This window comes from Arachis hypogaea, chromosome 9, assembly GCF_003086295.3.
Source record: "Arachis hypogaea cultivar Tifrunner chromosome 9, arahy.Tifrunner.gnm2.J5K5, whole genome shotgun sequence".
NCBI lineage: Eukaryota > Viridiplantae > Streptophyta > Magnoliopsida > Fabales > Fabaceae > Arachis > Arachis hypogaea.
Window position 1 is genome coordinate 107,682,684 of NC_092044.1, and position 22,932 is coordinate 107,705,615.

The following is a 22,932-nucleotide window of genomic DNA, read 5'->3' on the forward strand; positions in this document are numbered from 1 at the left end:
GCTAGTTTCATATATGTTATGTTGAAGCATTTATTTACTGCATCCCTATGAAATATATTGTTGATGTTACTGGTTTGTGCATGTATTCTAATTATGCGGTTTATGTGCTGGCCAGCCTCATCGTTGCATATCCAGCGTTAGGCGGCAGCAGGGGATGCGTCTTGATGAGAGGTACGTTCCGTACTTGCAGATGGCCGGATTGTACCATCTTGCGAGACTGAACGACAGATGGTTCCGACTAGACGAGCCCCTAGTCAGTGCATTCGTCGAGAGGTGGCGGCCTGAGACGCACACCTTCCACATGCCGTTCGGTGAGTGCACCATCACGCTTCAGGACGTCGCATACCAGCTGGGGTTGCCAGTGGACGGAGATTACGTTAGTGGTTGCCTGACAGACTTCCACCTTTACATTGAGGGTGGGAGGCCAGCTTGGCAGTGGTTCCATGAGTTGCTCGGTGTTGTACCTCCCGAGAACCAGGTGCAGAAATTCGCAGTTAACTGCACCTGGTTTCAGGAGACCTTTGGAGAGTGTCCAGACGGGGCTGATGAGGAGACAGTTAGGCGCTTTGCCTGTGCCTATGTCATGTTGTTATATTTATATTATGTACCTTCTTTGTTGGTTATCAGTGTTATGTTATGTACTTTGTCGTTATTTACTTTGATGTTTTGTTATGTACTTTGATGTTATGTTATGTTATGTATTTTGATGTTATTTACTCTGATGTTAATTTATGTACTTTGATGTTATGTTATGTATTATCGGTCATGATAGTGTTGTTTATTTTAGTTATTAAATTCCTTTTTTAGAAAGACATTCAACATACATATGTGGTACGAATAACAAGATTCATGACTTATAGAATTCAACTTAGTTCCAAGGAGTACAATGGTTGCTAATTGAAGTAAAATACATATGCTGATAAGTAAGAAATAAAAACAGACAAACCAAATCTCCTATTAATTCCCAGCAATCCCGCTTGGGCCTGCGGCTTGTGGACAACTACGACGGGTGTGTCCTGGCTGCCTGCAGAGGCCACACCTCTTTGGGCGGTTCGGATCTGCATCATCCATGTTGGTGCGAATCGTGTGGACCTAGGACGACCTTCCCTCGCACGCCTCATATTCGGATCCGGTATAACGGTAGGCCCGGCATAAGGTGGCCAGAAACCCTCCGGAATGAGAGGTGTAAATCCCATCTGATAGACACCGAAAACGGAACTAAGCCGATATACCTGGTGGACATAAGGCTGCCACGTAAGACGTGAATAAGCACAGCAAGCCAGTGTGTGAGGACACGGGAAATGAAGTGCTTGGAAGTATCCACAATCACAAGTCTTAGACCCGAGTGAGACCCTGTACGTACCAAGTGAGAATGAACCTGTCGGAGTTGTCTCAGCCACGGTGTACTCCGAGTTATCCCTGTCGTAAACAGTCACCGTGAAGCACCTGGCTGTCTTCAGGTTGGCCTCGATACACTTTACTAGGTATTGACTGAATTGTTGTCCAGTACCCATCTGAGCCTCGGCCTCCCTACCCTTACGGACAAATAGCTCAGCAAGCCTTCCGTATGTGGCCTTCACCAGCGAGCAAACAGGGAGGTTTCTTACCCCCTTCAGGATTGAGTTGACACACTCCGAAATATTTGTCGTCATGTGCCCGAATCTCCGACCCTCATCACAGTACTGTGTCCACAACGAATACTCAATTCGGTTCGCCCAGTCACACATTGCCTGATTCTCAGAGCGCAGAATGTCAAACCAGTAGTCGAACTCCACTTCGGTCTTCGCATATGCAGCGTTAACGAGAAGCCTCCGGGCATCTTTTCCCTTGAACGTCAGTGCAAAATTCGCTGCAACGTGTCGAATGCAGAACGCCCGGTATGCAGCTGGGGGTAGCCATCCCCCATCCGGAGCCTCAAGGGATGCCTTGATGCCGTTATGCCTATCTGAAATAACTAACAGACCCGGCTGAGGTGTGACGTGCTCATGGAGGTGGGAAAGAAAGAAAGACCATGACTCTGCATTCTCACCCTCAACTAGTGCAAATGCCACGGGGAGTATGTTGGAGTTTCCGTCCTGTGCAATCGCGACTAGCAACGTTCCCCCGTACTTCCCATATAGATGGGTGCCGTCAATACTCACCAACGGCTTGCAATGACGGAATGCCTCGATACAAGGGGGGAAAGTCCAGAACAGCCTATGAAAATAAGCCTGAGACTCGTCAAGCTGTCCCCCAACTCGAACAGGGCAAGTCCTGAGGACGGCTACTGTGCCAGGCATTGTCAGCTGAACTCCTAAAACCCACCTAGGGAGCTCGTTGTACGACTCGTCCCAGTCCCCATATATGACGGCAACGGCCTTCTGCTTCGCCATCCATACCCTCCTGTACGTTGGCCTGAACCCAAAGTGTGCGGCCGTGGCATTTTGAAGCACCTTGATATTGACAGCGGCATCAGCCCTAACCATCGGCATAATGAATGTGGCTATCACATGGTAGTCCAGACTCCTATGGTCGCTGGAGATGGAGGTGGCGAGACAGGTATGCGGTCCGTTGTACCGCTTCACTTCCCAGATACCCTTCCGCTGTCGGAGACTCAACCTAATCAGCCATGTGCACCCATTCCCAAACTCAGAACACTTTCCCACATACATGCGGTAGTCTGACTCAACGACCTTGTACTGGACCCCTCGGCGGATGCTGTACGTCTTCACACTCAACAGCGCCTCATCTTTATCCTGAAATTGTTGGCCAACCTGGAACTCGGTCATACCGGCAGACCCCTTGGTATCTCTAGCCCCAAATCCACAGGCCTGCACAGCATTTTCGTCCTGCCGCATGGCATCCAAGTCTAACACGGAAAAATGGGGTGGATACTGCTGTGTGCCAGAACTAGATCTACCTGTAGCCCTTCTCGGACCAGTAGTTCCAAGATCATCGCCGCTATCATCAGTGATCATATCCGGCTCGACGTCATCGTCATCTGGATCATCAAACAAACCATCACCAACACCGGCCGGTGTAGGACAATGCACTTCGGTGGGAAGATGTTCCCCAAATCGAACCTCGTCTCCAATATTGCCGCTCAGATCCACGGCAAACGAAGGGGAGGCAACAGGATGCATCAGTGGATCATACACAGGAACAGAGGATGAAGCAACCGCAGGTCTCGAGCTCGAGCCGGCAACCGCGGCTAATGACTTAAGAGTATAATTCGAATCGATTTTATTCGAATTATATAAAAAATTGTTCTGGTTGAATGGTGTCTAGGATTTCATTTTGGCTGATTTACGTAAACGTTTCACTCCTATGGCTTAAACACGTTTTTTGCCCAAAATATATTTTCTTTAATTTCTAAAATTATTATTGACTATGTAGAGTATTTCTTTAATGTTCTAAGTCAGTAGGACATTACAAATTTTTATAGTACTCCTAACATCTTTTAAGCTATTTTTTAAATTATTTTACATAGAATAAATTTTTTTTGTGGTATAGTTTAAATAAATTTATTAAAAAATATTCATGATAATTTTTTAATAAAATTATTTAAATTAGACGGTGAGATATTACATGATTCGAATTATGTATTGGAAAGTTCGAATCACTCTGATTCAAATTATATGGTGAGCAATTCGAATTCTATACAATACTCTTCTGCCCATTCTTGATAGCTCATAAATATTTTTTAATAAATTTATTAAAATTATACTACAAAAAAAATTTTATTTTATACAAAATAATTTAAAAAATAGCTTAAAAGATGTTAGAAGTACTATAAAAATTTGTAATGTCCTAATGAGTTAGGGATGTCAATGGGGCGGGGCGGGGCGGTGCGGGGCGGGGGCGGGGGATGCTTCCCTACTCCCCGTCCCCGCCCCCAGAATTAATCCCCGTCCCCGCCCCATTCCCCGTCATGGGGGGATAATTGTCCCCATCCCCGTTCCCCGCATTCCCCGCGTTCCCCGCGGGGCCCCATTCCCCATCTCCCTATATTTAACATTCATATGAAATTATAGTAAAAAATATCAAAAAAATAAAAAAACAAACTAAAAAATATTATTACAAACACACAAACATATCTTATCTAAGATTATAAGTCCAGAAATACAACATAGCAAATCATAGTCCATAAAATAAAATCTTAAAATGCAACTTCCATTATAAAGAAAGCAATAAAACAAAGTCTTTAACATCAAATATTCTTTCATTGTCGGCATAAAACTTCCAACAAACATCTCCATGTTCTCTGTTAAAACAATAGAGACAAATATGTTAACATATAGTGACGATAATGGAAGCAAACACGCAGACGCAGAAGTGGAGAGGAGAAGGACGCCGTGCCTGAGGAGAGAGAACGACGCGGTGAAGCTGCTAGGGTGACGGCGCAAGAGTGACCGGTGGCTAGCTGTGAGGGTTTTGAAGTTTGAACAAAGTGGAGAGTGAGTGAGTGACTGGAGTCTGGAGAGTTGGGGTTTGGATGAGAATAGAGAGTTAGAGAGGGCGCAACAACAAAGGTGAGAAGGGAATATAGGGTTAAGATTTTTTAATGGGTGAGATTACTAAAATACCCCCTATGTTAGAAATAAAGTAAGAGTATTTAAATAAGTTTAACAATTCGAGGAATTATCGGGGATGGGGCGGGGATCCCCGCTCGGGTCCCCGCGCCTGTCTCGGGAGAATTTTGCTCCCCATCCCCATCCCCACGGGAAAAATTCCCCACCATCGGGGCCCCATTTGGGGCGGTCCCCGCGGGGATCCCCGCCTGCTGGGGATTTTTGACACCCCTAACTAATGACTCAGGACATTAAAGAAATACTCTATATGGTCACTAATAATTTAGAAATTAAAGAAAAAATATTATTATCATGTATTTGCCTAAATCACTAGAATATTACAAACTTTTATAGTATTCACAACATCTTTTAAGCCATTTTTTTAAAATTATTTTGTATAGAATAAAATATATTTTTTAATTATTTTGTATGGAATAAAATATTTTCTTTCATTTCTAAATTATTATTCACTATGTAGAGTATTTTATTTAAAATTTTGAGTACATGCATGTATTTACCTAAGTCACTAGAACATTACAAATTTTTATAGTACTCCTAACATTTTTTAAGCCATTTTTTTAAATTGTTTTGCATAGAATAAAATCTTTTTGTCATATAATTTAAATAAATTTATTTAAAAAATTTATTAAAAAATATTCATGAGCTATTAAAAATGGACAAAAGAGTATTGTATGAAATTCGAATTGATAGCTTATTAATATTTGAAAGTAGTTAAATATTTTGTTAGCTTTTTTTTTAATGTATGAAATAAAAATATATTTTTTAATTTTTAAATTATTAATTTTTTTAATAAATTTTTTAATAATTTTTTTTAATAAATTATTAAATTTTTAACAGCATAATTCTAATTATACCATGAATAATTCGAATCAGTCAAATTCGAATTACTTGGAAAGACACGTGGGTGTAGTTCGAATCATCCTAATTCGAATTAGTGTGTGTGCGTGTGTGTATAGTTCGAAGTGATTCGAATTATATGTAAATGGAGTTCGAATTTAGCTGGTTCGAACTATATATAAACTTGCATTGGTTGATTCATGAACCTGATTTTTGTTTGACGAATTTGTGTAAAAAATTTTTCACCTTGGCTTATTTGAGTTTTTTGCCCTTAATTTATTATTCAATAAAAATAGAAAACATTAATTAAATATAATAAACATCTATATTAAAAGTATCATAAATAAATTTTAAATTACAAAATATTTAAATTTCATCCTATTTGACCTACTTATATATCATACATAAGACTTTTACTACTATTACTTTATTTCACAATTCATTATTTATCTATGAAAAATATTTACACAAATAAATGAAGATGAGCTTATCTACTTAGAAATGATTCTATTAGATGATTAGGTACAAAATAAAATTATTTATTGTATTTTTAAAATAAATTTACCTAAAAAACACTCTTATTACTTTTATTCTTTATAATTTTTTTAAGTTTTTGTATACTTTATATATAATTATATTTTAAAATCCTTCTAATTATAATTATTTTAATATGTTATTTAAATAAAAAAAATCAAATTTGATCTTTTTCAATACTATTTTGAGTTTGTATCACTTAAGATATTGTCTGATAGAGTGAATTTTAAAAAAATATTAATGGATATTTTTGCTTTATGCTATTTAAATTATTCTTATTAAAAATAATTTATTCAATATATATATACATAGGACAATAAATATTCTAAGAAATTTTATTCTTACTATTATAAATACCATTAAAAATCTGTATGCAATAGGAGAAGAAAAATAAGTAGATGTAAAAAAAATCTACAAAAAATATAAAAAATAAAATTTGTGTGCTACAACATAAAAATTATTACAAATTTAAATTATAAAAAATTCTATCAAATTCCATCAAATTATACTTATCATAAATTTTTTTATCAAATTATATATTAAGGTTAAGTATAATTTTGGTCCCTAACGTAGAGTTTGAAAATTTATTTCGTCCCCAACCTTTTTTTCGCTACAAAATAGTCCTAAAGTTTCAGTTTGTTTTAAAATTGTCTTTTTTTACCAAATTTTTTATTTTTATTACCAAATTACCCCAACTAAAAAAATTATAAAATAAAATAAAATAAAAAAAGAAAGAAAGGGACGGGGGAGGAAGAGAATCCGGGGGGGAGGGTGTTGTTTCCAGAGAAGAGGGGGAAGGGGGAAGAGGCTCCACGCCGCCGCAACTGCTTCTCGCCGCCGCCGCTACTCCTTTCTTCCTCAGCACATACACTAATGGCAAGAGAGGAGAGAGCAGAGGGAGAGAAAGAGAAGAGAGGAACGAAGTCCTCCATAGCGCCGCCGACCACCACAGCGCCCTCCTCGTGGCGATTTGTAGCCCGCCAACATCGCATCGTCGTTCACCGCCGCAGCCCCTCCTCCCCCACCACCGCCGCAATCCTTTCCCTCTGTTTCAATTTTTTATTTCTTTTTTCTTTTTTCAGATTTAAAGGATTCTATTGTTGTTGTTGATGATGCTTCTGGTTACTTCTGTTTATTTCTTTTATTCCATTGTTGTTGTTGATGTTTTGCTTGCTTCTACCTGCTTCTGTTTTTGCTTCTGTTTCTGCTTTTGGTTCTTTTTTGTTGTCACTCTGATTTCATTATCCATTGTTATTGTTGTTGTTATTCTGCTGATTGTTGTTGTTTGATTGGTGTTATTCTGCTTTTGGTTTCTACTTTTGCCTGCTTCTATTTCTGCGTTTGCGCTCTTGCTTCTGCTTAATGTTGACGAAAAAGAAGGGAGGGATGGGTATTTTCGTTCGAAGGACAATTTTAAAAGTAAGGTAAACCTTTGGGACCATTTTGTAACGAAAAAAAGGCCAGGAACGAAATAAATTTTCAACCTTTATGTTAGGGACTAAAATTGTACTTAACCCTTATAAATTAGAGTAAACACCCAATCCGGTCCCTGTCCAATTTTCATAAGGACAAAGCGATCCCTGTCCAAAAAAAAGGTACGTTCCGGTCCATGTCTTTGCATTCCGTGAGACATAGCGGTCCTTCTGTGCCTTCCGGCGTTGAAAACAACCGGAATAAGCATACGTGTCACTTAACGGTGATGAGCTGGCTGCTAAGTGTCCTTGAAGTGCCAAGCTGTCAATTTAAAAATGGACAGGGGTCGATCTGTCCCTTTTTCCCAAATAAAAATGCTGTCGTTTTGTGTGGGATGGGAGGTTCAAATGCTGCGTTGCTTCACTATATACTCTGAAAATGTATCACTGTGTTCAACTGTAAACCCTAGAACAGCATGGTTCATAGTGAAGAACGTGGATCGACATCAAATCGGCGAAGTGGGAGAGATGAAAACGAATCAAGTTGGAGTTTGAATGTTACTGGGAGTGTGGGATCAAGGTGGAAGAAGAAGTGGGTTGCCCCAGAGTGTAATTGTGGAATTTATGCAATTTTGTTCATGTCTGGAACCGATATGAACCCAAACAGACTATTCTTTCGAGCCCATATTTCAAAGTAGGTTTATTAACATTTAAAATTTTGTTCACTTTGTTTCTCATTGATGGTCATACTTCAAGGTAGGTTTATCAAGAATTAAAATTATGTTCATTCTGTTTTTCAATAGATTCATAATAAAGAATATTATTTTGTAGACTCCAACACCTCATTGCAAATACTTTTATTGGCTTGATGATTATGTTGCATCATTCAATGAGGATGCTGCGAAGACTCTTTTGTTCGGAGGTTTGAAGCTGAATCAGAATCATAAAGAAGATCATTCTTCTGCAGATGATAACAAAGTTAGGGAGCTAGAGGAAAGATTGGTTGGCTTAGAAATTGATTTGAAGAAAGCTAGATTGAATTTTAGTCAAATTAGATGCAGTAGTGTTGGATGTGTTATGTTGGCATTTGTTGCTGGAATTTTAGTTAGAAACCTGTTTAGTGGTGTAGTTTAGATAGATCAAATGTTACTTCTGGAGTACTGTGAAACATGGTGATCTTGGTTGTTAAGTTGGTTAGGGTATGGCATTTGTTGCTATTGATCACTTTTGATAAATGAATATAAATATAATTAAGCTGGTTTTGTTTTTATATGTTCGTTTATTCAATTTTAAAGACTGCAGTAGTATACATGATTTTGTAATAAAATAAGGCATTATGAATTTGTTGAAGAAAGTAAGAAGCCATCTGTTGAAAATTGAAACTTAAGACATGATACCATAATAATAGAATAAGGGAATCATCATAACAGCCCTTAATAATATAGTTATCCAAAAGAGTATTCAACCAACTATATCACTGGTTGCATGTCTTAGCATCTAGTTATATAATAACAAAAGTAAGGGCAACACAAGGTCCCTAATCAACATAGTTGTCGTAGAAAGTAATCTGATAACCAAAATAAACACAGTGCCCACAAGTTATTGTCCAAATTATCTTTTCTTCCTAGTTCCAAACTTTTAAACTATATCAACTACTCAATTCTTGTCAGGAGGCCTAATCCCTAGAGTGGGGATGAACTTAAAAAGTCTTAATGCAGTTCCTGATGTTGCTGCAGCCATGGTCTCAGCTGATACTCCTGTTGATACACCTTGATTTGTTGGAGCAGTAGGTCTCACAATTGGTTGCTTCTCCCTAAAGCATGGTGCAGAGTTGGTGTTGAATTTTGTTGCAGGCTATCCTCAGAGAAGATCATAGCAAAGGTCATAATTAAATTAAATAGAGATTACTAATTTAACTTAGGACCATGTTTTACCTCATCTGCTTGGGGTGCAGACTGGGAGACATTAATTTCCTCCCCTTGACCATGGTTCACTGATTGTCCTGTTGCAGATGTTTTGGATTTCTTCTTTTTGTTCTTTTTTGCCTTAGCCTACCATAAATCGTAACTGTTAGGATAACAAATAAATTAGTGTTATGCCAAATAAAGACCCTAAATTAGCATAAACTCACAGCAGCATCTAATGTAGTTTCCTCAGCATGGGCAGTTGACTTGTTCTATCCTGTTTGTTGAACCTGTTTAATTATTAAATCACAAGATTGGAACACAAGAAGGCTCAACTAATTAGGACACTTAATTCCTTAACTATATATATATATATAAGACAGTTAGCATATTAAATATATTTTGAAAGTGAGTCATCACTTGTTGGATTATACCTGCTGAGTGTTAGCTTGGCTTGACTCTACAAATTGCAAAGGCACTTTCTTTGCCCTTCTCTCTTTCTTTGTCATAGGTTTTCAATTCGGGTCTTGAGGTGCATTAGTACAAGTCTTGTAGTAGTGTCCTAGCTTACCACACTTAGAGCAAGTGACCTGAAAGGTTTTTCTACATTTGTTTGGATTCATCTCTTTCTCAACTGGGTCTGATCTTCTCTTCATCTTTGGCCTATGAGCAGCTCTTTTGATTGGAGGAGGAAGAGTCTTAGCAGCATCCGATTGTACCCAGTGCACTTCAAAAAGAACTCTCTTACTATCTCCAGCCCAGATAGCTTTCCATTTTTGGCTTTTTGGCTTAATGAAGTCATCCAGTCTTTTTTGCTGCACTGGAGCTAAAGCGCTAACATGTTTCTCTAGCTTCTTTTTGTGTGCTGCCATCTTTCGCATTAGATAACATCTTAAGTCCTCGCACATTGTCAGTATTGGCTTACCCCTGTATGCAATATCTTAGCATTCCAAACTTCACACATATTATTGGTGATATTGTCAACCTTGGGTCCGGGACTAAAAAACGCCTTTGACCAAGCAGCTGGATCAAACCTATCAAGATATTCCCAAGCTGGAACACTGATCTGTTTCAGCTTTTCCATAGCTGCCTTGAACTCAATTTGTGTGGTGCAACGTGCACAATCCCATACAAGTTGCTTGGTCTGTTGGTCCTTAAATTGCTTGATGAAATTCTTCCAAATGTGTAATACGCAGTTCCTATGAAAAGCCCTTGGAAATATGTCCTTTAAGGCTAATACCAATCCCTACCAGAAAACCAACAATGCAGGCCAATAACCCAATTTGGACCAACAATGCATATCAATAAATAAAAAAGGCCATCAAACAAGTTCAGAGAAACAAATCATATCAATAAAGAATAAGGTATGAGATTCTCATAATTCAGACCAGCAATGCATATCAATAAAGAATAAGGCCATCAAACAAGTTCAGTCAAACAAATCATATCAATAAATAATAAGGTATGAGATTCTCACAATTCAGACCAGCAATGCATATCAATAAATAACAATGAATGAAATGAAATAACTATTTTTTAATACCTTTTGCTGGTCCGATATAAAATTTCAGCCCCTTTCTGTGCTATCACCTAAGTCATGCTGAAGTTGTGTTAAGAACCATTTCCAAGTGTCCTTACACTCATTCGGCACAACTGCATATGCAATAACAAAGAAATGGTTATTGCCATCTTGACCCACTGCTGATAGTAGCTGACCGCCATAATAGCCCTTAAGAAAACAACCGTCTAATCCAATCAAAGGCCTGCATCCTTCTATAAAGCCCTTCTTGCAAGCATCCAAGCTTATATATAGTCTATCAAACAAAGGGAGAGACTTTGGCTGAGGTATCACGTCTAATCTTGCAGTTGAACCAGGGTTTGTCCTATGCAGTTCCATCAGGTAATCCCTAATCTTACCATATTGTGCTCCTTCGTCGCCAATTACCTCCTCCCTAGCTGCCTTAAGTGCCCTGCTTATCATTTTACCACTCAGTTGGATGTTGTAGTCTTCGATCATGTATTCCATAGCTTGCTTTGGCTTCATGTCTGGCTGAGTAAGAAGCCTCTTAACTAACTTTGAAGTTACCCACTGCCTATCAGCAAGGTTGCTGCTGAAATTCCTCCCACAATTATGCTCATTGAACAAAGTTTTTACCTGATAACATCCATGTGCACTATTCCATGATGTTAATATTAGCTATGAACAATTTTCACTTGCACAGGCTGTCCTGACCCTCTGCTTCTCATTCTTCAGATACATAACATCTTTACCCTCATATACAAAATAATCCTTCAGCGCACTCTTGAATGCTTCCATTGTAGTGAAGGTTTGTCCAACTTTAAATTCAACCTCCCCGTACTCAGTTTCTTCATTAAAGGCATCATATGCAGTCCTCCCTTCATCCTCAGATGACACTGGGCTGTTGAAAGCTTCACTTTCATAATCATATGGCTTGTCATAATCCGAATCCAATTCCTCAATAGTTGGCCCAACACTCCCGGATGTGCCACCCAAACTAGTTCCAATGCCACTTAAACCACCACCTATAGTGTCATTCTTACTTCCATTATACCTTTCATCTCTCATAATATGTTTTCTTCTAGTGCCCTTATACTTCTTAGAAGGCCTTTTTTGGACAGAATTTTTCTTAGCTGTGTCCATACTATCCTTTCCACCTGAACCAACCCCAACCTCCACATTTGGGCCAGTCTTATCTTTAACTTTTGGGCCATGTCTAGCTTTCTTTTTAGGTGAAAGTCTCTTCTTCTTCTTCTGAATATTTTTCCTTTTCCAAACTCTCATCACTGCTGTCTGTATCCTCAAAATCAGAAGGAGGAGGCTTATAAGGCTCATCTTCTGTGGTCTCGTATCCATCATCTGAAGATGATGATGATTCACTCAGCACAACATTATCACGCTCCACACCATCATCAACAACTTCAGGGACATCTATCGGGTGATCAAAGTAAAGATAAAATTCATTGTTACCCTTATTTCTCTTCTGAGCATTCCTCAGTTCGTTTATCTCAGCATCACCTTTAATAACATGTAGCCCAGTTTCCATGTCATCAGCAGTGTTGTCAAACTAATACATCTCCTTATATGTTGTATACCCTAACTCCTTAAATAAAATTTCTAGATCAAAAAAGTTAATATAGTCTAAATTCATAGGTGGATATTTATGTACTTTTCCATTAACATAACATAATACCCCCTCTGAATTTCTCTTGAAACTTTTTCTATGATAAAATACAGGAACAACCATAAAATCATCCATCTGAGACAAACAAAATAAATGATATTTTATAACAACCTCTATATAAATAATTGTAATTTTAATTGAGTACATATATATTTTAATTGAGTACATGTAGTTAAAGTAGGTATATATTCTAATGAAGTATTACATATATGGAGACACAAGAAAAAAATTTCAACATCACTATTATGCATGATGTAATATAGTCAAAGTATGTAGGTATATATTTACTGGTTTGTTGTTTCACGAAAAAATCAAATTTTAATAGAGTACATAAACATTTGCTAAGGTATATATTTGCCTTAAACTTTAATAGAAAATTGCTGTGAACTCTTTTATAAACATTAATCATAACAATGTTTATATATATATATATATATATATATATATATATATATATATATATATATATATATATATATATATAATATTAAAATTTGAATAAAGATAATATATCTGTCAGATTTGTTGTTATATACAGAGTTTGTGATTTTAATACAAGCAAATCGATGCATTTTAAACCCACTTGCAAACTGTATATGAATTCCATTGAACCTTATTTTCTATATGAATTCCATTGCAGGAAGGGAAAACATCTATCTCTCTTGATGGCAAAATCCCCCCAAAATTAGCAACATTGAGCCCTAACCAAACTCTATCTTTGTTAGGCGACACCAAGCCAGAAAACAAAAAATGCAAACACTCAGAAACTCAAAACTAATTAAACAATACACAATGTAACTAATATTTTATTTGAATAATCTGTTACTTACCTTGAACGTCAACGTCGTCAACGTCGTCAGGGAGTCCGTTAGTAGTGCCGTCTGAAGCTTCACTTGGAGCGTTGTCAGCAACACTGTCAGCGTCTTACTCAACTCCACAGCCAGGTAGAGCGTTGTCGTTTTGTCGTCTTCAGAGAGTCTTCAGAGGGAACATGAAAAGATTGTGGGTTTTCTGTAATTAGGAGAAAGGGAAGAAGGGTTAAATGGAAACCCAAGGCATGTACTCTACGCACCATTTTAATCCCCCACACAAAACGACAGCGTTTTTATTTGGGAGAAAGGGACAGATCGACCCCTGTCCATTTTTAAATTGACAGCTTGGCACTTCAAGGACACTTGGCAGCCAGCTCATCACCGTTAAGTGACACGTATGCTTATTCCGGTTGTTTTCAACGTCGGAAGGCACAGAAGGACCGCTATGTCTCACGGAATGCAAAGACAGGGACCGGAACGCACCTTTTTCTTGGACAGGGATCGCTTTGTCCTTATGAATATTGGACAGGGACCGGGTTGGGTGTTTACTCTATAAATTACTAACTCAATAATATTACATATTCAAAATTAAATTAAAGGTTGCAAATCAATGTACTACAATAATTTTTGTGCTATTTGATAAAAAAAATAAAAAAATTATTGGGCACAACTGCCTTTAATCTAATTACACTCCAAGTCACCAATGTCACTAAAGCACCATTTCAATTGAAGAATTTATATAACCTCACACTTATATTAGAAATCAACGTAAATGATTTTAACTTTTAAAAATGCTCTCAACTGTTACCAAGATATTTGTCCTAACAAAAAATACTGAAACTCGACCCCCTATTACAACAAATCTAACAAGTAATACTACAAAAATTTTATTTATTTAAAATATTATTTATATTATTTATATTCTTCATTAATTATAGGAACTAACTTCACCAACACTAATATTATTAGATCTAGATGACATACTAATCAAGAGATTAAGGAGAAAGAAAAATAAACGAATCCAGGACACATATTCAGATGAAGAACATACATATAAAGATGGAACAAAAAAAGACAATAAAAAATGTATACAAATTAATAATTTCGAAAGAACATATGAAAAAAAAACAAATCAAATAACAACTAAAAATAAAAAAGGACAAATACCTCATAAAAAGACTAAATCTGTCAATTAAAACAAATACGAAAATAAAAACAACAAATAAAAATGTAACTTTGTATAACTTCGATATATAAAATTTTTATATTATAAAATATTTTAAATAAAAACCACAGCAAATTTAATATTAATTTATATATATTTTAATTATTTTTAAATAATATAATTCTTATTAAAATATATTTTATACTATCATTAATTTATCACTCCGCGCATCACGTGGGTCTCAATCTAATTATAAATAAAAGGATTTAACTAACATGTATCTTAGACACATGATAAGATTATTATTAGTAAAAGATTTTTAATTTTTTATTTAATAAATATAAAATAAATACAATAAAAACTTAAATTTTTTATATTTTTAATAAAAACTTTTTCAATTTATAATTTTAATATATATTTTTAGGATACAAGATAGATAAATTTTAATAAAATATAAAAGAAAAAATAAAAATGCTGAGCATAGAAGGAGAAGTAGAGTTCCAAAATATATTATTTTCAATTCCTTTCAACAAATACTAATGCGCTCCACATAAAATAAGAAATATAATATTTTCAGAAAATTAATTTACTATTAAAAATAAAATAAACAATAAAATATTATAAATTATAAATTATAAATTTAAATTATTGATATAAAATATAATAAATATAGTTAAAATTAATATGTTTTATTAATAAATAATATTTAATGATAAGTTTTTTTTACCTATTTAAAATTTAAGTTTAATTTTAATGTACTGAAAATATAAAATATTTTATAATTATATTTATTTTTTAGATGATTACGTAGTTAATTTTATTAATATAATAATATGTGTTTTGATAAATATGTAAAATTATTTTATACTAATAATGTATTAAATTGAATTCTTAAAAAAAAAATTTAATTTTAATATACTATTAATATAAAATAAAATTTATATACAATTATTTTTATATAAAGTTAATAATTTAATATATTTAATTAAATTATAATTAAATTATTTTTAAATATAAAATAATTTTACGCTTGTACTCTCGATTTATGAAAATTCATAAAAAAAATCTAGGAAGTTAATTCTATATGCAACTAAGCAACTAATTTTTTAAAATAATTCTTCTTTTTCTTTTGATCTAAATTACTATCACTTCTATCTCTCTAGAGTTGAGAAGCAAAAGGATTATTTTTAATAATTCTAGATATTTTTTTAGTTTTGAATTTTTTTAATAATTTTGAACGATTATTTTTTTAGGTATTCTAATGTATTATTTTTATAGGTTTTAGATATTTTTTTCATATTTTAGATGTTTTTTCTTTTTAAATTTTAGTGAATTCTTTTTAATAGTTTTAGATATTTTTTGTTTCAGATTTTTTTATTATGTTTTAAATATATTTTTTATAATAATTTTAGATATTTTTTATTATATTTTTTATTTTTATTTTAAGAGTTTTTTAAAATTAATTTTAAATAATAAATTGAATTTGTTTGCAGCCCAATTGTCCAATTAATAGTTGGCTAGTTGGCTGTTTTGAGCAGGATTGTAAAAAGAAAACCTTTTCTAGCACAAAAGATATAATATTTGAGATACACGGCATAATTGTGAGAAGACCAATGACCAAAACCGATCTGGAGAAGCTTCCTTCACTGCTTCATCACACAAACAAAAACACACACTCTTTTCGCTGCTCCTTCCATGTTCCATTGGCGATCAATCTTCTCTCTATCTCCATCGATGCTGCTTCCTGCTATCTTCCATAAGGTTTGACCACACAACAACATCAATCTCATTCATCACTTTGCTTCTTTGAAATTCTTGCTTGATCTGTTCTCTGCAAATTTCAGCATCTTTCTAGGGTTAGGGTTTCTCCGTTTTTACTGAGATCTAATTCGGGATTACTAAAATTCGACCAAAAGGGTATTTAGGGTTTGTTTCTGTTTACTCAATTAAACGATGCAACAACAAGAACAAGAGCAACCACAGCAACAGCAACAACAACCACCACTCAGAAGACGCGAGGAAGAGCATGCTTCGCTGTCTCCATCTACGAAGCTGCGCTCTCAGAACCATCTCGAGGCGGGTCCCGACCCTTACCGGAGGACCCGCCCTGAGGGCTCAGACCGATCACCGGTTGTCCCGCAGAGGAATTTGAGCCCACTGAAGGTTGATGGAGTGAGAAGGGTTGGTTCTGGAAATAAAGGGGTTAGTGATGGTTTTGAAGGAAAGGATTATGATTGGCATTCGGGTTGCCGAAGGAGTGGCCAGCCCCGGTCAAGGTCCCCACCTGTTGAACTAGTCAGGAAAAGGGCACATTTTGATGATGGGACTGGGCATGGGAACTGTTCACCACCGCCTGTGGGGTTGAGACCAAGATATGAGCTGTCACAGACCATGGATTGCTGTGTTGATGATGAAAATCTGGATGCAAAGCGAGTTTATGGTGATAGAGAGAAAGAATTCATTGATAGCAGGTTTGGTGGTGGGCATGGTATAGTGGATCACAAGTTTGTGATGCGTGAAAATGAGGCAGGAGGTTCGTATAGGTCAATTGCGGATATGGGTTTAGCTCCAAGGTATGAAGAAACTGACATGGGTGTAGCTCCACGGTATGAAGAAAATGACGGGCACTTGCCCCCACAGTCTAGGAGTGTTCCTATGGCTAGGTTTGACCATGAAAGGCCACAACGAAGAGACCCTCTACCTATGGATAAGACACACATTGCAGCATCCCACAATGAGGCTGAGAAAACTATGTATCATGCAAGGGGTGTCTCATATTATGCAGTTTCTCCCCCTTATACGAAGGATTTTGCAGGCACTTCTCACATCCGTGGTTATGGAAACTCCTCCATGGAAATGTCAAGGAGTGATTTTCTACGTTCACGTGGTAATGGAGTTTATTTGCGTACATCTTATGATGTGCCAAGGAGCAGTGGAAAACTAGCAGAACCTGTAGGATTTAATGGACATGGGCAAAGGCCATCAGTACACACTAGTAGAGATCCTGAAATTGGGCAGAGGAGTATGATGTGCCACCAACAGTGTGAGTTTAGTCCTGCTAGGGCTGAGCATGCGGATTTTATTAATTCTAAATTACAGGTTAATTCAGCACAGGATGAGCGTGTATATCAGTATGATGATATACCTAGAAGAGTAGCTCCTCATGGTCGAGTAGACTATGAGCAACCATTAATGGATTATGATAATAGGGAGTTATCCGGACCTTATATCTCACATCCAGATTTAGATAGAACTGAAAAGAGTGAAGATTCTTATGGCTATCAAAGGAGGGTTGTTTTACATGACCACCCTCCATTACAAAGGCCAAGGTATTCTGACTATCATGATATGAGAAGAACATCAAATGCACCGACACAAGGTGAGACCTATTCACATTCTGGGTATAGTTATCCTGAAATTGGAAAGAGAACACCACAAGATCATAAAGTTTCATATCTGGGTGCGCCAGAGGTTGATCGATTATCAAATCCGAGATCAGAATTTGAATCTCGAAGAGATGGAGGTTCAGGACTTCATCAAGAAAGGTTTCACAGTCCTCCTTTGTCTATGCCTAATTCTGGAACCTACAGACAAGCTGTCAGAGTGCAAGAAATGAGACAGGATTTTGGCAATCATGGCCATCCAGATAGATTTTTGAAAAGAAAATACAATGCTAATGATGAAGCTGATGTGCATGATTTTAGAAGAATAAGATCAAGTAAATGGGATGGAGCCGAAGAATTTCAAGATTTATATGAAAGTGAAGAGTGGGTAGATGATGAAGATATGGATATGATGTATTCATCTGGTGATATTGGATCCAACCATAACATGTATGTGAAGTATAAGAGTAAGTACAATGAGTTGGAGTATGATGATTTTCCATCTGATGACTGGATATTACCTCAAGAGTCTATGGGACATGTACAAAGACATTCGATTCGGTATCAGAAGTATTCCAGTCAAAATATAAAGCATCATCCAAGGGCTAGTACTGCAAGCTGGTATAAATCCCAGCAACATTCTAAAAGAAATGCAATTCATAAGCAACCTAAAGTTTGGAAAAAGTATCATGGTTACGATGAAAGTAAGCATACAACTAATGATGAATCATCTGAAGATTGGGTTTGTGCCACAGAATCTGAACCAACTGAGGGCTCTGAGGAGTTTGAACAAATGGTTCATGAGGCTTTCTTAATGTTCTCCAAGAGGTTGAATCTGAACTCATCTGTCTATAGAAGGTACCGGGATCAAGGAAAAGCTGGTAGTTTGTACTGCATTGTATGTGGCAGAAGGTCTGTTTTCTTTTCTATGATGCTCTTTTATGAAATTGAGCACTTCTGTTCACATATTGAATTAGGAGTTCCCTAGTATTTAACTTAACAGATTGAGTCAACTACATGTGTTATTATTCCTGGGATCATGTTTTAGGTTCTACAGCTCCGGAAATATAACACATTGATATGAGCAGTTGTTATTGCTTTGTTAAGGTGGATGCCGTGATGGGTTGATATCACTGTGCCCGTGCAAATAGGATCAAACATATGGTTAAGTGGTCTGCGGATGAACATGAATCGCAAAGCTAGGATAAGTGTTGTCTATTCTTTTGAATGGTGGTGAAAGTTACATTTAATTTTGCTGGTTTTGCATGGTTTCAAAGTTGGGTTAGAACTTTAGTTAACCTTGTGTTCGTATAAATGTAAATTTTTAGCTAGTTGATTTAGCCTTTGGGTACTTCAAAAATTGGAGCCTAATTGTATTCAGGAGGAACGGTTAGACAGCTAGTATAATTTGAGACAGGAAAGATTTTATAGCTTTTGATTGTGAGATGGTAGATGAATTTTAAGTTGTTGATTTAAGGTTGACAACCACCAAACGGATTGCTACTTGCTTGGCCATGGCTTGACATAGTGATGATAATAGAGTACTGTTATCTCAAAATTGCCCAGACTACTGAGGGTTCTTGGTTGTAAAAACTGATTTTCCAGTTACAAGTATGGCTGTAATTTTGGGTTTTAAGATTATTACTGGGAGGGGTGAATATTTGAATATGTGCTGCTTTCCACTGAAATTAGGAATAACATGAATTAAATAAATTAGCTGGGTTATTTAATCAATTTTTCTCCTGTTTGAGGGTATTCATGGCTGACATAGCCAAGTTCCTTAGGGTATGTTTGAGAGAGAACATTAAAATCAGGGGAGAGGCAGGGAGTGGTAAGAATGGTTCTCCAAAACCTGTGTTTGGGAGTGTCCTGTTAGTATTGAAGGCAAGGGTCAGTGAGGGACATGGCTTGGCTTAGCCATCGTAACAGTTAAATTTTGAGTTCACCCGAGTTGGATAGTCAATAAGAGAGGTAATATTTTACTTTCTCACATTTTATCTCTTTTAGGAAGGGATAAGGCCATAAGGGATAATATTGGAAGATAAAGTTTATACTCCTTTCCATTATTCCATTCTTTTACATTAAAGACTTCCAAACATCAGAGTGGCTCTCTTCTAACCATTATATTCCGCACATCACTATTCCAAAATTTATTTTTTCATATAAGTATTTTTCTATTCCATTATTAACCCTTCCATTCCATCATCTTTTACTCCCAAGTATAACCTTAGGAACTCCTGAGAGGTGAATGACGACAAGTTAGTGGCTATGTGGCTGTTATTGATTTGATAAATAGATTAGGAAGTAAACCAGAAAGTTACTCATAAGCTGTTTCATGTACATTGATGCATATAAAGTAAAGTTTGGGTCTTTCTGATGTCGGAGAGTATAACATTCACAGAATTATTTATATTTTTTCTGATTAGCTTCAGTCATTTATCTTGAAGATTTGCCAGTAATGTTTGGGTCTTTCAATTTAGTGCTCTTTTCTGTCATTGCATCAGGCAATTTTGTTAGTTACATTGTAATTAGAACATTGGGTTGCTATTAAATTTCCTGGTAGTCTATTATTTGGACCATTGAACAGTTCATAATATACTAGTAAGACTAACGTTTTTTTTTTTTCATTTTTTTTTCAAGATGAAGTATAATTTCCATTATATAATTCTAACTTCTTTATTTGTACTCTTTATTTGCCTCATGATACAGCTCCTCGAAGGAGTTCATGGACACTCAACGCCTAGTTACCCATGCTTTTATGTCCCATAAGGTTGGGCTTAGAACAAAGCATTTGGGTCTTCACAGAGCAATTTGTGTTCTGATGGGATGGGATACTATTGTTCCTCAAGATACAGTGACTTGGGTTCCCCAGATATTGCCTCATTCAGAAGCTATGGCTCAAAAGGAGGATCTGATTATCTGGCCTCCAATTACTATCATCCATAACATATCAATGTATGATGACAATCCACAGAACTGGAAGGTTGTGAGCATGGAAACGATTGAATCTTTCCTAAGAGGTGGGTTTGTTTTTTGATGTTGTTTATCTTGGATGGTAAAAACATAATATGTAGAAAACTGTTAGTGAAGTGCACACGCTGGTTTAAAACTCAATTCAGGTAAGAGGTGATTTGTGATGATTTGATACTGTGCAACAAGAACTTTAAAACTTGAATATAACTTGATTTATTTTTTAGTGTATTTACAAGAATCATCCATTTGAATATGCAGGTTTAGCATGATAAATGTAAATTTATTCCACTTGAAACTTGTATTCCTAATTGGCATCTGATCATTGTATGTTGTCTTGGGAAAACTGCCCTTTTTCTTTTCTTTTAATTTCAAAATTTGCAGGTAAAGGCTTTGTAAGGGGAAGAATCAAATTATGCCTAGGGAAGCCTGCGGATCAAAGCGTTATCTTGGTGAAATTCCTCGGTACCTTTGGTGGTCTGGGAGATGCAGAGAGGCTTCACAGATATCTTTCTGACAATAATCATGGCAGGAATGAATTTGAGAGAGTAAAATCTGAAGGCATCAAAAGCTGCAACATCAAAGAAACACGTGAAGGAGACAGAGTGGAGAAGATTCTTTATGGTTATGTTGGAATTGCAGAGGATTTGGACAAACTAGATTTCAATAGTAAGAAATGGAGTATGGTAAAGAGCAGGAAGGAGATAGAGGACCTGGACAATGCTCCTGTTAAACCTGACGAGAGGCGATAGTCACAGCATACGATTGAAGAACCTTTCAGGAATTTCAGGGACCCCCTGGTGCTATGAATGAATTCAATTTTAAGTGCATATTTGTATTTTAGCTGTGCATGTTAATAGTTCCATATATGGGTATAACTGGAATTCCAATGAATAGTCCTAAGATATCTGTTTCTTGTTTGAGTATTTGGACTGTATCTGACTGAAAGCTGATGTAGGAGAGTTGAACATAGGATGCCATATTCAAATGAGGTGCAGGAGATTTAATCATTAAGTTATGGGCTTAACTTTGAATCAAGCTATTTGTTAAATGAATGTTTGATGTTAAGAAAATAGTACATTATAAGGTCAATAAAATGTATCCATTTATTTGCAGCCCATTGGCCAGCGGCAGATTCTTAGCAGATTTTGAAATGGAGTTTAGATTCGCAACAGGTTAGGGAATACCGTGAGAAATAAAAAAAAAATTGAATCCATTTATTTGCAATATGAAGTGGATAAATTTAGGAATCTGTTTAGGTTAGTATTTTTGAGTAAAATAGGGAGAAAAAAAGCTTTCTTTTCTTCTCTAATATACTTATTTTATATATTTTTCTTATCATCTCATGTCTCCATCATAATATATTAAATGAAGAAAGACACAAAAAAATATTAAATGAAGAATGTAAATTATATTTGTAACATTTGTTACTACCTATTGATAGATGGTTTTACATTATATACTAATTTTAACAAAATATTTTGTAGTAATTTCATGCTATTATTATTTCTTATTTGAATATAAATATTCACATTGATTACCAAATAATTTGATATATCTTGATATAAGAAAACAAATGTTAAGATATAACTCAACTTGTTTTACATGTCTAGACAATTTTCCATGTATTACCAGTTGACGGGATGACTGTTCTGCCTCACTTAGTGAAGCGGTCTTGAATTCCTCTTCCATCCTATCTAACGGCCGATTGGTGGGTTAAGCCTACTAATTCTTTTTTTATTAATTTATTTCTTTTATTAATAAACCATTAAATATTAAACAATATATATAATTTTACAATCATTTCGATAAATTTATAATTTCTAAAAATATAAAAAAATATTTTTAAATTCAAAAATATTAAAGTCTTTATAATTCTAAATATGTCATAAACATAATCAGTAACTAAGTTTTTTAAAACAAAATAATAAAATCAACGTTATAAAAAATAAAACAAACATTATCTACAACATGTAATTAAATATTCTCAAATCTCTAATCAATCAAACATAAAACATAATCCAAATTATAAATTAAAATATTTTCAATTACAAAAAAAAAAAAGACGAGCTTGCCGGAAAAGTCCACTCCGCCCCGTCAAAGCTCGCAGATTAGGTGGTGCGAGTTAGACAGACTTTTTT

General features: G+C 35.7%; 3 protein-coding genes across 4 annotated transcripts; 1 reads left to right on the forward strand and 2 right to left on the reverse strand.

The window, feature by feature from the left end:
• Nucleotides 1-893: 893 nt before the first annotated feature.
• LOC112709463 (uncharacterized) lies at nucleotides 894-3,122 on the reverse strand. The gene is made up of 2 exons (XM_025761344.1): nucleotides 2,211-3,122; nucleotides 894-2,108 (listed from the first exon to the last, which is right to left on the reverse strand). Exons 1-2 carry the CDS (start codon nucleotides 3,120-3,122, stop codon nucleotides 894-896), a joined length of 2,127 nt encoding a protein of 708 aa, XP_025617129.1.
• Nucleotides 3,123-10,168: 7,046 nt separating this feature from the next.
• Nucleotides 10,169-11,920, reverse strand: LOC112709464 (uncharacterized). The gene is made up of 3 exons (XM_025761345.1): nucleotides 11,492-11,920; nucleotides 10,849-11,413; nucleotides 10,169-10,491 (listed from the first exon to the last, which is right to left on the reverse strand). Exons 1-3 carry the CDS (start codon nucleotides 11,918-11,920, stop codon nucleotides 10,169-10,171), a joined length of 1,317 nt encoding a protein of 438 aa, XP_025617130.1.
• Nucleotides 11,921-15,974: 4,054 nt separating this feature from the next.
• On the forward strand, nucleotides 15,975-21,906 carry LOC112711562 (uncharacterized). Of its 2 annotated transcripts, XM_025764243.2 has the most exons (4): nucleotides 16,022-16,199; nucleotides 16,283-18,733; nucleotides 20,531-20,841; nucleotides 21,176-21,906. In XM_025764243.2, the coding sequence occupies exons 2-4, from the start codon at nucleotides 16,392-16,394 to the stop codon at nucleotides 21,541-21,543; spliced, it is 3,021 nt and encodes a 1,006-aa protein (XP_025620028.1). In that variant the 5' UTR covers nucleotides 16,022-16,199; nucleotides 16,283-16,391; the 3' UTR covers nucleotides 21,544-21,906. The 2 variants fall into 2 exon arrangements, with proteins under 2 accessions (XP_025620029.1, XP_025620028.1); XM_025764244.3 differs by having other exon boundaries at nucleotides 15,975-18,733.
• The last annotated feature ends 1,026 nt before the right edge of the window (nucleotides 21,907-22,932 follow it).